This window comes from Piliocolobus tephrosceles, chromosome 9 (assembly GCF_002776525.5).
Source record: "Piliocolobus tephrosceles isolate RC106 chromosome 9, ASM277652v3, whole genome shotgun sequence".
Classification (NCBI taxonomy): Eukaryota; Metazoa; Chordata; class Mammalia; order Primates; family Cercopithecidae; genus Piliocolobus; species Piliocolobus tephrosceles.
This window is the reverse complement of record NC_045442.1, coordinates 39,151,341-39,166,127: the sequence shown is the minus strand read 5'-3', so window position 1 is coordinate 39,166,127 and position 14,787 is coordinate 39,151,341. Positions and strand designations below refer to the sequence as shown.

Genomic DNA, 14,787 nt, shown 5'->3' with positions numbered 1-14,787 from the left:
ATACATACTGAAGTGTATTAAAGAGTGAAAAGGGAGCTGAGAGCTGGGCGCGGTGGCTCACGCTTGTAATCCCAGCACTTTGGGAGGCCAAGGTGGGTTGATCACCTGAGGTCAGTGTCATGTTTTTTCTAAGACCAGCCCAGCGGGCGCAAAAGAACCAGCGGGTAGGCAAGTGTAACAGCAAAACTGCACGTTTATTTTGGTAACCTAAGGTGTGCGGGAGAAGTCTGTAGGCCTCCGGGGAAGGAGGCCGGCAGAGTCCCCCCGTGGGGCTCTCGGACGGACGTCCCACAGTCCCGACATCCCGACAGGAGTGGGGCTGCAAGAAGGCCGCCGGGCTGTGAGAAGGCCGCGCGGCTCAATGGGGGAGAGCGGCTTTTCTAGGAGTGGGAGACATAGGTGGGGCATGGGCGTGTCAGGGGCGTTCCGCAGGTGCGACCAGGTAAATCTTGGTCTCTTCAGATTGAGGTCACCTGGCGCATGCCCAGTTGGTCTCACCCTCCCGGGTCGCCGGCTGCATTTTCGCGCGCGCCGGAAGAGTTGGGGGTGGGGGGGATGAAGAACCCGGAAGTGCACCATCTTGCCTCGGTTCGTCCAAACAGTCGGGAGTTCAAGACCAACCTGACCAACATGAAGAAACCCCCCCATCTCTACTAAAAATACAAAATTAGCCGGGGTTGTGGTGCATGCCTGTAATCCCAGCTACTTGGGAGGCTGAGGCAGGAGAATCACTTGAACCTGGGAGGCGGAGGTTGTGGTGAGCTGAGATCGCACCATTGCACTCCAGCCTGGGCAAAAAGGACGAAACTCTGTTTCAAAAAATAAAAAAAATAAAAAATAAAAGAAAAGGGAGCTGAGAAAGTAGAAATAGTGATTGTAGGCATACCTTTCAAAACACTTGACTGGGAACAAGAGACAAAGTTAGCATTGCAGTTTTTTGTTGTTGTTGTTTTGTTTTGTTTTGAGACGGAGTCTCGCTCTGTCACCGGGTCTGGAGTGCAATGGCGCCATCTCGGCTTACTGTAGGCTGTGCCTCCCAGGTTCATGCCACTCTCCTGCCTCAGGCTCCCGAGTAGCTAGGACTACAAGTACCCGCCAGCACACCTGGTTAATATTTTGTATTTTTAGTAGAGACAGGGTTTCACCATGTTAGCCAGGCTGGTCTTGAACTCCTGACCTCAGGTGATCCGCCCACCTCGGCCTACCAAAGTGCTGGGATTACAGGCGTGAGCCACCGCGCCCGGCCCATTGCAGTTATTCTTAATGGTCTCACTGTGTAAGTCCATTATACAAATCTCTTCCAGAAGTAAGTGATAACTTTTTTTTTTTTTTTTTGATTAAAGAAATGTATGGGCTGGGTGGGCGTGGTGGTAAACACCCATAGTCTCAGCTACTCAGGAGGCTGAGGCAGGAGGATAGCTTGAGCTGGGAGGCAGAGGTTGCAGTGAGATGATATCATGCCACTGCATTCCAGCTTAGGTGACTAAGTGAGACCCTGCTTCAGAAAAAATAAACCAAAAAAAAAAAAAAGGAGAAGTGTATGATAGCTGCCAATAACTCACAAGCAAGAAGCAAACATCTATATAGCTTAGCCTTTTACTCAAGGTTTTTCACAACATAAACACATCCTACCTTCTCTAAATGCCTTTCCTTATTCCAGCTGAGCTGGTCCTATTGTTCCCATTTCTTTGTCTTAGTTCATGCTTCTTTTCCATTTTAGGTTCTTTGCTATTTCTGTCTCTTGCTTTTCCGGGACTCCAGGCTCATTATCTCAACCCCCACAACGTCTCCTTTCTTGGTATTTCAGCAGTACTTCTCATAGATCTCTTTTATTTTGAGTTCTTCATTTTTTACTCAGATGTGTTATAACAATGAAAATAATCACCTGATTTTTATTAAATTTTGTGATTCTGTACTCTATTTTGAAAGAATTCAGACTGAGAGGAAATGAAAACTAGGTAATACACTGAGATAGCCTTTTGTAGCAGTAAAATCTGAACTTTTTTCTTTTTTCAAAAATTCTTCCTAATGTTGAAAAACCACACCATATGAACAAGAAATTAGGGAGATTTCATAATCATTAGGGGCTTTCTGTATTTACCTTTGCTGGGAAGGAAAAAAGAAATCTTGGTTAATTCTACTTTGCAATGTCACTGTAATTTTTCAGGAGTACAATAAAATATATAGATTTATTATTGTAAGTCCATTTTGACTAATTTCTTCTCCCTTTGAAGGTCCAAGGGATGTCCTTCATTGCAGCAGTGCTCATTCTCAATTTGGAAGAGGCAGATGCCTTTATTGCATTTGCCAATCTCCTGAATAAGCCATGCCAGTTGGCCTTTTTTCGTGTGGATCACAGCATGGTATGAATGGATCATGTTTTCCTTTGTTTCTGTAGTTTTAATGCCCTCTTAGAGTGAAAAACAGTAATTGAAAGACCAAGATAATCTCATCTATTGTAAACTTATTATATTATAGTTTATGAATGAATGTTTGCTGAGAAGACTCAGAAAAAGATGAGATTATTAATGAGCAAGATTTCCTGTTAATGTTTAAGCATTTAATTTCCTTATTTCTAGACTATATACTTTCATAATTTTATTGATTTTTTAATCTTTAGATGTTGAAATATTTTGCAACATTTGAAGTATTCTTTGAAGAAAATCTCTCCAAATTATTTCTTCACTTCAAATCTTATAGTCTTACACCAGATATATACTTGATAGACTGGTAAGTCATAACATACATAATATATAATAATGAAAAGGATATAAAGTATAACTTTTTATGTGTTTTAGAAACTAGAGTAAATCTCATGTGCAGGATTTTACATATAAAGGTCCTTCTTTTACAAATTGGGAAACTTCCAAATTTTTGTGGGGACGCATTTGATTAAGAGCATGGACTTGGCTGGGTGTGGTAGCTCATGCCTGTAATCCCTGCACTTTGGGAAGCCGAGGTGGGCGGAGCACCTGAGGTCAGGAGTTCAAGACCAGCCTGTCTAACATGGCAAAACCCCGTCTCTACCAAATATACAAAAACTTAGTCTCAGGCAGGCATGGTGGCTCACGCCTATAATCCTAGAACTTTGGCAGGCGGATCACAAGGTCAGGAGTTCGAGACCAGCCTGACTAACATGGTGAAACCCTGTCTCTACTAAAAATACAAAAATTAGCCAGGCATAGTGGCATGCACCTGTAATCCCAGCTACTTGAGAGACTGAGGCAAGAAAATCGCTTGAACCAGGAGGCGGGAGGTTGTATTGAGCCAAGATTGCACCACTGCACTCCAACCTGCTGACAGATCGAGACTCCGTCTCAAAAAAAAAAAAAAAAAAAAAAAAAACCCGTAGCTGGGTGGTGTAGTCACAGTAGGCTGTAGCAGGAGAATTGTTTGAACCTGACAGGCAGATGTTGCAGTGAACCGAGATCACGCCACTGCACTGCAGCCTGGACAACAGAGCGAAACTCCATCTCAAAAAAAAAAAAAAAAAAGAGCATAGACTCCAGGTTGAAATCAGAATCTCTCAGTTTGTGTTTCACTTTTTTGTCTATAAATTGGGAATAATACTATCTTTATCTTGAGTTGTAGCGAGGGTGTTTTACATGGATTATCTTATTCAATGCCTAGCACATACTAAGCTCTCAGAGTTAGTTGCTATTTATTTTATTTTTAACACACAGGGGCTTATGATAGTTATAATAGTGTTTCTTTACTAAGGGCTTCATATTGTTTCTTTTTATTTCAAGGCTTTGTCCAGCTTTTTTTCCCCAAGATGATACCAATTTGAATTTTTAAATTTGATCTTCCTTATATATTGTCTGAAAATTTTTAAAAAACTGTAATAAATGTAAATACAATAATACTTTCTCCAAGTTACACATATAAAAAGCTGAGATTTTTTCTGTTCCACACACAATTTTACTTCCTAGACTTTCTCTAGCTTAAGGCAAAAAAAAAAAAAAAAAAAAAAAAGGCCAAGTGCAGTGGCTGACACCTGTAGTCCTAGCACTTTGGGAGGCCAAGGCAGGAGGATTGCTGGAGGCCAGAAGTTTGAGACCAGCCTGGGCACCACAGCAAGACCCCATCTCTACAAAAAATTAAAAAAAAAATTAGCCAGACATAGTTGTGCATTCCTGTAGTCCCAGCTACTCAGGAAGCTGAGGTGGGAGGATTGCTTGAGCCCAGGAATTTAAGGTTACAGTGAGCTGTGATTGCACCACTGTCCTCCAGCCTGGGTGACAGAACGAGATCCTGTGTATTAAAAAAAAAAGTTATATATGTTGCCAAATCATGTATACTGCAGACAGGATCACCATTTTATTACTTGCGTTTAAAGTTCAAAGTTTTTTAGACTTTTCGTTTGTCATATTAAGACTAATGATATTAATGGTGTTCCTAATAGGCATACAGCTCTCCTACAAGCTATAATTCGGGCACCAATGTTTCTTCCATTTTTTACTTCCGCCATCTTTAACAAGGCGTTTCCAGGGTTTTCACAGAAGGGGAGAGAACAAGGAGACTCACAAGGGAGATTTTGGGAAGCTAAGCCTAGAAGTATTACGCATCTCCTCCTCTCATATTCCACTGACCAGGACTCAATCATGGGGCCACAACTAACTGCAAGTGAAGATGCAAAATGTGGTTTAGCTGTTTCCCAGAAAGAAAAAGAAATGGTTTGATAAACAGCCAGTTGCTACCACACATACTTTTTTTCTGTTTAATCATAGCAACCACTTAAGATATGTACTGTAATTTATACCACTTACTGACGGGGAACCTGAAATTTTGTTTTTTATTTTTTTCTTCCATTAAAAAAATTTTTTATTTTTATTTTTTATTTTTTGAGACAGAGTCTCGTTCTGTTGCCCGGGTTGGAGTGCAGTGGCGCAATCACAGCTCCTCCCACCTGGAACTTCTGGGCTCAAGCATTCCTCTCACCTCAGCCTCCTGAGTAGTGGGATTACAGGTGTGCATCACCATGACTGGATAATTGATACTGAAATTCTGATAGGCTTGAGTGCCATACCTGATATTTCACAGTTAATAAATGGCAGAATAGAAACTAAAACCTCAGCAGTCCAGTCCCAGAAACCATATTCTTTATAAAGTTAACTATAACATGACCAGTACTCATTTTACTGAAGAAGAATATTTATGGTTTTTTTTACTTATAAGAGAGGTGGGATTTTAGAACTGAAAGTAATCCAAACTCATTATTTTAGAGCGGAAGAAATTGAGATGCGGAAGTAGAATGTCATAGCGAAGGTCAAATCATTGCTGTTTAAGTGTTGTACAATATAAAGAAACAGTTTTTAAAGAAAATATAATGGCTGGACATGGTGGCTCATGCCTGTAATCCTCACACTTTGGGAAACCAAGGCGGGCAGATCACCTGAGCTCAGGAGTTTCAGACCAGCCTGGCCAACATGGTGAAACCCTGTCTCTACTAAAAATACAAAAATTAGCTGGATGTGGTGGCCCGTACCTGTTGTCCCAGCCACTCGGGAGGCTGAGGCATAAGAATTGCTTGAACCTGGGAGGCTGAGGTTGCAGTGAGCCAGGATCACGCCACTGCACTCCAGCCTGGGCTACAGAGCAAGACTCAAACAAACAAACAGAAAAACAAAAAACATAATTGCAACAACGTAACAATGTATATTGCATTTTCTAAAAGTTAATTTCTTAAGCTATGTGATTTAATGGAATTAAAATAAGATTTCTTTTTCTTTTCATTCTTTTGAATTAAAAAAAATTTTTTTAGTTGACACATAATAATTGTACATATCCATGGGGTACATACTGATGTTTCTGTAAATATAATGTATAGTGATGAGATCAGGGTAATTAGCATATCCATCATCTCAAACATTTATCATTTCTTTGTGTTGGGAACATTCAGTATAGTTGTCCTATTTGAAACTGTATGTTATTGTTAACTACAGTTACCCTACAGTGCTATAGAACACTAGAACTTATTCCTCCTATCTGGCTGTAATTTTGTATATTTTAACAAATTTCAGCCTATCTCTTCCTTCTCTCCACCCTTCCCAGCCTCTAGTATCCTCTGTTCTACGTTTTACGTTTATGAGATCAGCTGGCCAATGCTATGGTTTATGCTCATAATCCTAGCACTTTGGGAGGCTGCAGCAGGCTGACTGCTTGAGCTCAGGAGTTTGAGACCAGCCTAGGCGAGATGGTGAAACCCTGTCTCTACAAAAAATACAAAAATTAGCTGTATGGTGCATGGTGGCATATGCCTGTAGTCTCAGCTACTTGGGAGGCTGAGGCGGGATGATGGCTTGAACCTAGGAGGCTCAAGTGAGCTGACATTGCACCACTACAAAGAAAGGAAGAAAGAAAGAAAAGGAGAGCAACTAGCATTTTTTAGCTTCTACATATGAATGAGAACATGCAGTATTTCACTTAACATGATGTCCTCTGGTTCTATCCATGCTGCCACAAAGGACAGGATTTTATTCTTTTTTGTGGCTTAGTAGTATTCCATTGTGTGTATGTACCACATTTTCTTTATCCATTCATCTGTTGTTAGATACCCAGGTTGATTCCATATCTTGGCTATTGTGAATAGTGCTGCAATAAACATGGGAGTGCAGACCTATCTTAAACACACTGATTTGAATTTCTTTGGGTATATACCCAGGAGTGTCATTGCTGGATCATATGCTCCTTCTATTTGTAGTTTTCTGAGGAACCGCCATACTGTTCTTCATAGTGGCTGTACTTTACATTCACAACAACAATGTATAAGAGTTCCCTTTTCTTTGCCTCCTTGCCAGCATTTGTTATTTTTTGTCTTTTTGATAATAGCTGTCCTAACTGGGGTAAGAGGATACCTCATTATGCTTTTGATTTGCATTTCCCTGATGCTTTTTATGTTGAGCATTTTCAAATTATATTTGTTGGTCATTTGTATATCTTCTTTTGAGAAATGTCTGTTCAGATCATTTGCCCATTTTTTAGTTGGATTTTTTTTTTTTTTTTCGTGGGATGGAGTCCCTCTCTGTTGCCCAGGCTGGAATGCAGTGGCGCGATCTCGGCTCACTGCAACCTCCACCTTCAGGGTTCAAGTGATTCTTGTGCCTCAGCCACCCAAGTAGCTGGGACTACAGGTGTGCACCACCACATCTGGCTAATTTTTGTATTTTTAGTAGAGATGGGATTTCACCATGTTGGCCAGACTGATCTGGAACTCTTGACCTCAAGTGATCCACTGCCTCAGCTTCCCAAAATGCTGAGATTACAGGCATGAGCCAATGAGCCATGGTGCCTGGCCTTTTTTTTTTTTTTTTTTTTTTTTGCTGTTGAGATGTTTAAGTTCCTCATATATTTTGGCTATTAATTTCCTGTCAGATTAATAGTTTGCAGATTTTTTCCCCCATTTTGGGGGGTTTTTTTTTTTTTTTTTTTTTAAATACAGTATTGATTGTTTTATTTGGTGTGCAGAAGCTTTTTAGTTTGATATAATCTGCAAATGGGAATTCGTTTGTTTTTGGTTTTGGTGCCTATACTTCTGAGATCTTACTAATAACATTTTTTCTAAGACTAATGTCCTGAAGCATTTCTCCTGTGTTTTCTTCTGATAGTTTTATAGTTTTGTGTCTCACATTTAAATATTTGATCCATCTTGAGTTGACTTTTGTATAGGGTGAGAAGTGGGGGTTTAATATCCAGTTTTTCCCCCAGCACCGTTTATTGAAGAGACTGTCCTTTCCTGAATTAGTGTTCTTGGCACCTTTGTCAAAAATCAGTTGGCTAAAGACACGTGGATTAACTTCTGGGTTCTCTATTCTGTGCCATTTTTCTATGTATCTATTTTTATGCCAGTACCATTCTGTTTGGGTTACTATGACTTTGCAGTATATTTTGAGGTCTGGTAGTCCAATGCTTCCACCTTTTTTTTTCTTTTTTTCTTTAAGATTACTTTTGTTGTTTGAGGTCTTTTGAGGTTTTATATAAATTTTAGGATAGTTTTTTTAATTTCTGTGAAAAATGTCATTGGAATTTTGATAGGGATTGTATGGAATCTATAGATTATATTGGGTAGTATTGTCATTTGAACAATATTAATTCTTCCAATCTGTGAACATGGGATGTCTTTCCATTTGTTTGTATCCTCTTCAATTTTTTCAGTGTTTTCCTTGTAGAGGTCTTTCACTTCCTTGGTTAAATTTACTCCTAAGTTTACTGCTTATTATTTTTGTACCTATTATAAATGTATCCAGTTTTCTGATAGAAGAATGATGCCTTATTTAGGCACTAATGTCTTTTATCATCTTTTCTGTTGAAAATCTTTTGTTTTAACTTGGAGAGTTTGCCTTTCAAGCAATACCCAGTAGATTATAGAATGGTGAGTGAATTTTGCCAAAGAGATGGAGCAGTTGGTCTTAAGACAGGTTGTTGTTAAGAATACGCATAGGTGCGGTGGCTCACACCTGTAATCCTATTACAGGTGGCTCATACTTGTAATCCCAGCACTTTGGGAGGCTGAGGCAAGTGGATCGTCTGAGGTCAGGAGTTCGAGAACAGCCTGGACAACAGAGTGAAACCCTGTCTCTACTAAAAATACAAAAATTAGCCAGCCGTGGTGGCAGGCACCTGTAATCCCAGCTACTCGGGAGGCTGAGGCATGAGAATCGCTTGAACCCGGGAGGCAGAGGTTGCAGTGAGCCGAGATCCTGCCACTTCACTCTAGCCTGGGAAATAGAGCAAGACTGTGTCTCCAAAAAAAAAAAAAAAAAAGAAAGAATTCGCATGGTATTCAAGGGATAATTTGAGGAGGTGAGAAGAGTACAGATGACGTATTTAAACTTTAATTCTTAACAATTCACAACCAGTAGGTTTCATGTAAATGGTATTAAGCTTTAATGTAGAAAAATAAGTAATGGCATTGGTCAAATATGTCTTTTCAGATCTTCTTTTGTTTAGGATTTTTATTTTTTTAACTTTTTTGAGACAGGGTCCCACTCTGTCACCCAGACTGAGTGCAGTGGCATGATCACAGCTCACTGCAGCCTCAAAATCCCAGGCTTAAGCAGTCTGCCCACCTCAGCCTCTCGAGTATCTGGGGCTATAGGCACACCACTCTACACCCAACTAATTTTTGCTATTTTATAGAGATGGGGTCTCACTATGTTGCCTAGGCTGGTCTTTAACTCCTGGATGCAAGCGATCCTCCCTCATTGGCCTCCCAAAGACTGAGATTATAGGCATGCGCCACCACACCCGACTAATTTAGGCTTTTTTAAAAAATTAAGTTATTGGCTGGGTGCCGTGGCTCACGCCTGTAATCCCAGCACTTTGGGAGGCTGAGGCAGGCAGATTACCTGAGGCTGGAAATTCGAGACCAGCCTGATCAACATAGAGAAACACTGTCTCTACTAAAAATACGAAATTAGCCAGGTGTGGTGGCACATGCCTGTAATCCCAGCTACTCAGGAGGCTGAGGCAGTTGCAGTGAGCTGAGATTTCACCATTGCACTCCAGCCTGAGCAACAAGAGTGAAACTCCATAAAAAAAAAAAAAGAAAGAAAGAAAAATTAAGTTATTTTTTAATGTATTCTCTTTCCGTCCCCCAAGAGCATTAGAGTTAATCAGGGAAGGACCCAAGAAAATGGGAGAAGGGTTTTTTAATACAGGACTGAGATCCAAGTTAAAATACTAATTCCATTAAGAAGGAAAAAAAAAATCCTCCATTGTCAGTCTTGAGAAGTATGAGCATGGGGGATAGCAGGATCACAATTGATGTAGGGGACAGGAGAGAACTAATGAAGAGTAAGTACTGTGTACTAGAACCTGAGACTAGGCACTCCTCATTTTGAACAGTGAGTATAGTCTCTGTACTATCAAAAGTGGTTTTTGTCATATAATTAAATATGTGTTTGTAATTTAAGAAGTAGGGATGGACTGTTGTTTCATGTCTCTGTTGAGTTTATTATATACAAATCCCAGAGACATTTTTGTGGAATAGGAATAAATAAGTGACAGTGTAAAAGGACTTTTTAAAAAATTATTTTGTGAGGAAGCTTTTAGTTCCCTTCCTCAAATCCCATCAGCACTACCTCAAATAAACACACAATCAGTGTAAACAATTGTGCCCTTTCTTTACCAAGGCAACTTCAAGACAAGTCCTGTAATAGTTACTCTCCTCACTTCCCCAACCAGAATGCCTCCCCAAGAACCACTGGATAAAGAATGACATGGTCAGACATTGTCAGAAAGGTTGGGAAAAACCATTTTGGTGGTTCTGTTGGAAGGTATACATGCTTCAAAAGAAGTAGTAAATAAAGCTGGGTGGAGGGAAAAAGACAAAACAAAACAATAGATGTTTGTGCAAGGGAAAGAGAAAAGAGAGAAGTCAGATTTTGGGTTTATATTAGGTGACTAAAAGATGATATTTGGGTTCTTCATACAATAATAATAACTAATTTTTATTTAGCATTTCTTACATGCCGAACACTGATGTAAACACTTTTACATTTATTAACTACTATAATTTTTAAAACAATCCTGAGAGGTAGATAGTTTTCTTATAATTTACTAATGAAGAAACTGAGGCACAGTAAAGACAACTATCCTGCTCAAGGTAACACAACTAATAAGTGGCAAATTCAAGATTCAAATTCAGGCATTCTGATTTCAGAGCTCATACCCTTAACTACCAGACTATTCTACCACTCTAGTAGATATTAGGCCTTTCCTCTACATAAGGTTGTAAATTCACATACTTTTGTTATTTATTATTTAATTTCCCACTTCTCAAGTTTGAGGGAGGAAGGCTATTTTATTTAATTTATTTTTTTGAGACAGGTCTCACTCTGTCGCCAGGTTGGAGTGCAGTGGCACAATCTTGGCTCGCTGCAACCTCTGCCTCCTGGGTTCAAGTGATTTTCCCACCTCAGCCTCCCACGTAGCTGGGACTACAGGTGTGTGCCACCATGCCCAGCTAATTTTTGTATTTTTAGTAGAGATGGGGTTTCACCATGTTGGCCAGGATGGGAAAGCCGTATTTTATTTGCCTTTTTATCCCTAATAAACACTGTTCTTTTTTTATAGAGATGCTTACTGAGTAAATGAATCAATGAATGAAAAATTTCAGTGACCATTTTTCCCTCTAATTTTAGGATCTTCACACTATATAGCAAATCACTACCACTTGATCTGGCCTGTCGAGTCTGGGATGTATTTTGCAGAGATGGGGAAGAATTTTTATTTAGGACTGGATTAGGAATCCTCCGATTATATGAAGATATTCTCCTGCAGATGGACTTTATTCATATAGCACAGTTTCTAACTAAATTGCCAGAAGATATCGCATCGGAAAAGCTATTCAGTTGTATTGCAGCCATTCAGATGCAGAATAGCACCAAAAAATGGACTCAGGTAGAGTGACATTTTCGTATCTCTAATAGATGTGTTAAAGCAGTTGACTTATTGTAAAAAAATTGTGTTTCTTAAATGTTAGTGCTTAAAAATGTGTCTTTTAAAACTAATTTTTGACTTCTAAGAAGCAAGAATTTAAATCAAATTGCCCACTTTTCAGCTATCCAAACCTAGGGCTTTATTTCATTTCATTTCATTTCATTTCATCTATTTTTTTGAGATAGAGTCTCACTCTGTTGCCCAGGTTGGAGTGCAGTGGTGCGATCTCGGCTCCGTACAATCTCCATCTCCCGGGTTCAAGCGATTCTCCTGCCTCAGCCTCCCAAGTAGCTGGGATTACAGTCACGTGCCACCATGCCCAGCTAATTTTTTGTATTTTTTTTTTTTTTTTTTTTGAGACGGAGTCTCACTCTGTCGCCCGGGCTGGAGTGCAGTGGCCGGATCTCAGCTCACTGCAGGCTCCGCCTCCCGGGTTCACGCCATTCTCCTGCCTCAGCCTCCCGAGTAGCTGGGACTACAGGCGCCCACCACCTCGCCCGGCTAATTTTTTGTATTTTTTAGTAGAGACGGGGTTTCACAGTGTTAGCCAGGATGGTCTCGATCTCCTGACCTCGTGATCCGCCCATCTCGGCCTCCCAAAGTGCTGGGATTACAGGCTTGAGCCACCGCGCCCGGCCAATTTTTTGTATTTTTAGTAGAGACAGGGTTTCACCGTGTTAGCCAGGATGGTCTGGATCTCCTGACCTTGTGACCCACCCACCTTGGCCTCCCAAAGTGCTGCGATTACAGGCGTGAGCCACTGCTCTCGGCCGGGCTTTATTTTATTTAAGTCCAATAATATCAATTTAGTGAAGTACAACCCACCGTAGTCATTTATTTGCCAGAGTAGTTATTACTTTGGTATTTCAAATAGACAACAATTTTATTATATTAAATACCTGCTGTGTACTAGGGTTTGTAGTTGAAATAATATATAATGTATGGTCCTGGCTTTTTAGATACTTAGTCTTATTAGGAAAGTAAAAGTATTGGCGATCTAAGTCAAGTGACATAAAAGGATAGCAGTGTCACTCAATCCATGAATAATATAAACGATTGGCATTATTAAATTCACAGTCTTATTTGTTCAGAAAATGTTAGTTACCAAATAGTAATTTCAGAATATTTGGCAATTGGTAAAAATTGGAATATAATCATATTTCATGATTAGAAAAAAATAAAGAGGATTTGAGAATGGCACACTTTCAGGGGACAGAGTTAAGTATAATAAAGCTTTTTCACATTTATAGTTGTTTAAATCTCTTTAATCTAGGTGGTAGTTTTTGAGGATTAATCTTTGTTTCATATAATTTGCAGGTCTTTGCATCTGTAATGAAGGATATTAAAGAAGGAGACAAGAACAGTAGTCCTGCTTTGAAAAGCTAGTCTTCAAAATTGACAGACTAATTGACATATAAAATGTGGTTTTTGGATAAAGGTTTTTTGTTTCCTATGTAAAAGGCGTGGAAGAAAATGTTGGAGATATCTAAAAGAATCAAGAGGTGGAAGACTGCTAATTTTACATTTTATGGCTGAAGGAAATGAAATGAGTAACTTATTGACAGTATTAAACTATTATTTTGTAGGTAGAGTCATTTTTCAAAGGAAAAAGTTTAAATGGTGAGTTTATACTCCACAATTTGGAGTAAACAGTTTAATGCAATAAATTTTTAAAATAGCTTTGGAGATGCTTCAAATTTTTACATCTTTTCTTTTGTAATAGTTACCACAAAGATACTCTGGAGGCTAGAGTAGGATTGTTAAATACTATTGTTAACCTCCAAAGTACTATAGTACAGACATTGTTTACAGTTCTGACCTTTTGAAGATATTATAGACCAGTAATAAACAAATTTGATTGTAAATTTAAGTCACTGAAGATGTCATTTATCTTCATTCACAAGTTGAGGCAAATTTGAGTTACCCAGGAAATGGAAATGTTGGTGGGAGATTGTTTATTGTTTGTTTAGATGTTTTTCCACAGTATCGTGTCCATTTGTTTTTTAAGGGAAATTTGTTGTCTTCCTTAAGGAATTCCTATCACTCAGAGAATTTTAGCCGTTCTGGTTCTAGTGTAACAAATTATTCATCTAATAATTTGACATTAAGAAAACTATAAATAAGCCTGTAATCCCAGCACTTTGGGAGGCTGAGACGGGCGGATCACAAGGTCAGGAGATCGAGACCATCCTGGCTAACACGGTGAAACCCTGTCTCTACTAAACATACAAAAAAAAAAACTAGCCGGGCGAGGTGGCGGGCGTCTGTAGTCCCAGCTACTCGGGAGGCTGAGGCAGGAGAATGGCGTAAACCCGGGAGGCGGAGCTTGCAGTGAGCTGAGATCTGGCCACTGCACTCCAGCCCAGGCGACAGAGTGAGACTCCATCTCAAAAAAAAAAAAAAAAAAGAAAAAAAAAAGAAAACTATAAATAACTGGTAGAAGGAAAGTTCTTTGCACTTTAGTGGATTGAAGACTTTACTTTGAGAGTAAGTCCAAAAACATATATGATGTTTCTCAGTGATAAGTGTAAAAAGTAATGAATCCTCAGAGTTTTTAAATAGCATGCTACTTGGCAGGACTTCATATTTTTTAGTTACAATTCTTCCACTGCCCATAGAAACAAAATTTGTTAACTCCAGTTTGAAATTTGAAATCTAATATGTAGCTAAATCTGTGACTTGTAAAACTCTATACATAACTTTTCTTAATCAGTGGAAATAAGAATAAAAGAAAAAGGTAAAGTTAATTTTTTTTTCTAAGTCTACATCCTAGCTCTTGATTCAATTGCCTGAAGAAGCTGTGTGAGGAGATTAGTCTGGTTATTGGTTCCTTTATCTGTCAGTGCCATCTTAATCTCTTCACATATTACACTAAATGCTGCCTATAACCCATCCTCATCTTCTTTACTCATCATTGCTTTCTTCAAGGAAGGTCTTGATACTGCCTCGTCTACCTCATTATCCGCTAGTCTAGATAGTGACTCTTTGGAAGATTGGTAGCCCTGAATGAGTTATCCAACTTCCGCTTCCTCACATTGTCCACTTTGCATAGGTTTGGGAACTTAGCAGGTGCTAAATCCTCATGCCCATAGAGGCGAAATACTTTGAGGAATGGGAGCATCTCTTCACTGTGTTCTTGGATCAGCCTTCTCTCATCCGCCAAGAAATGCATGGATTTCCCTGCCAACTCTAGGAAGTAGTGCTGCATGATTGAATCATTCTTTGATGAATTCTTTCATTGTAACATAGGGAGTCATTTCCAAAAAGGTAGATATGAGCTTAAAGTAAATTGACTTATGAATGCTTTGCCTGTGGGCCCAACAGTGTCATGACCCTCCAATTGAA

General features: G+C 39.4%; 1 protein-coding gene across 2 annotated transcripts in view; it reads left to right on the top strand.

Annotated features, from left to right (window-relative positions):
- TBC1D12 (TBC1 domain family member 12) overlaps nucleotides 1-13,131 on the top strand; it is a 137,491-nt gene extending 124,360 nt beyond the window's left edge. For both annotated transcript variants that reach the window (XM_023226306.2, XM_023226307.1), the window contains 4 exons: nucleotides 2,235-2,363; nucleotides 2,621-2,730; nucleotides 11,145-11,403; nucleotides 12,760-13,131. In XM_023226306.2, coding sequence (XP_023082074.1) covers nucleotides 2,235-2,363; nucleotides 2,621-2,730; nucleotides 11,145-11,403; nucleotides 12,760-12,828 — 567 coding nt within the window. In that variant the 3' untranslated portion in view covers nucleotides 12,829-13,131. The remainder of the gene's footprint in view (nucleotides 1-2,234; nucleotides 2,364-2,620; nucleotides 2,731-11,144; nucleotides 11,404-12,759) is intronic.
- Nucleotides 13,132-14,787: the final 1,656 nt, after the last annotated feature.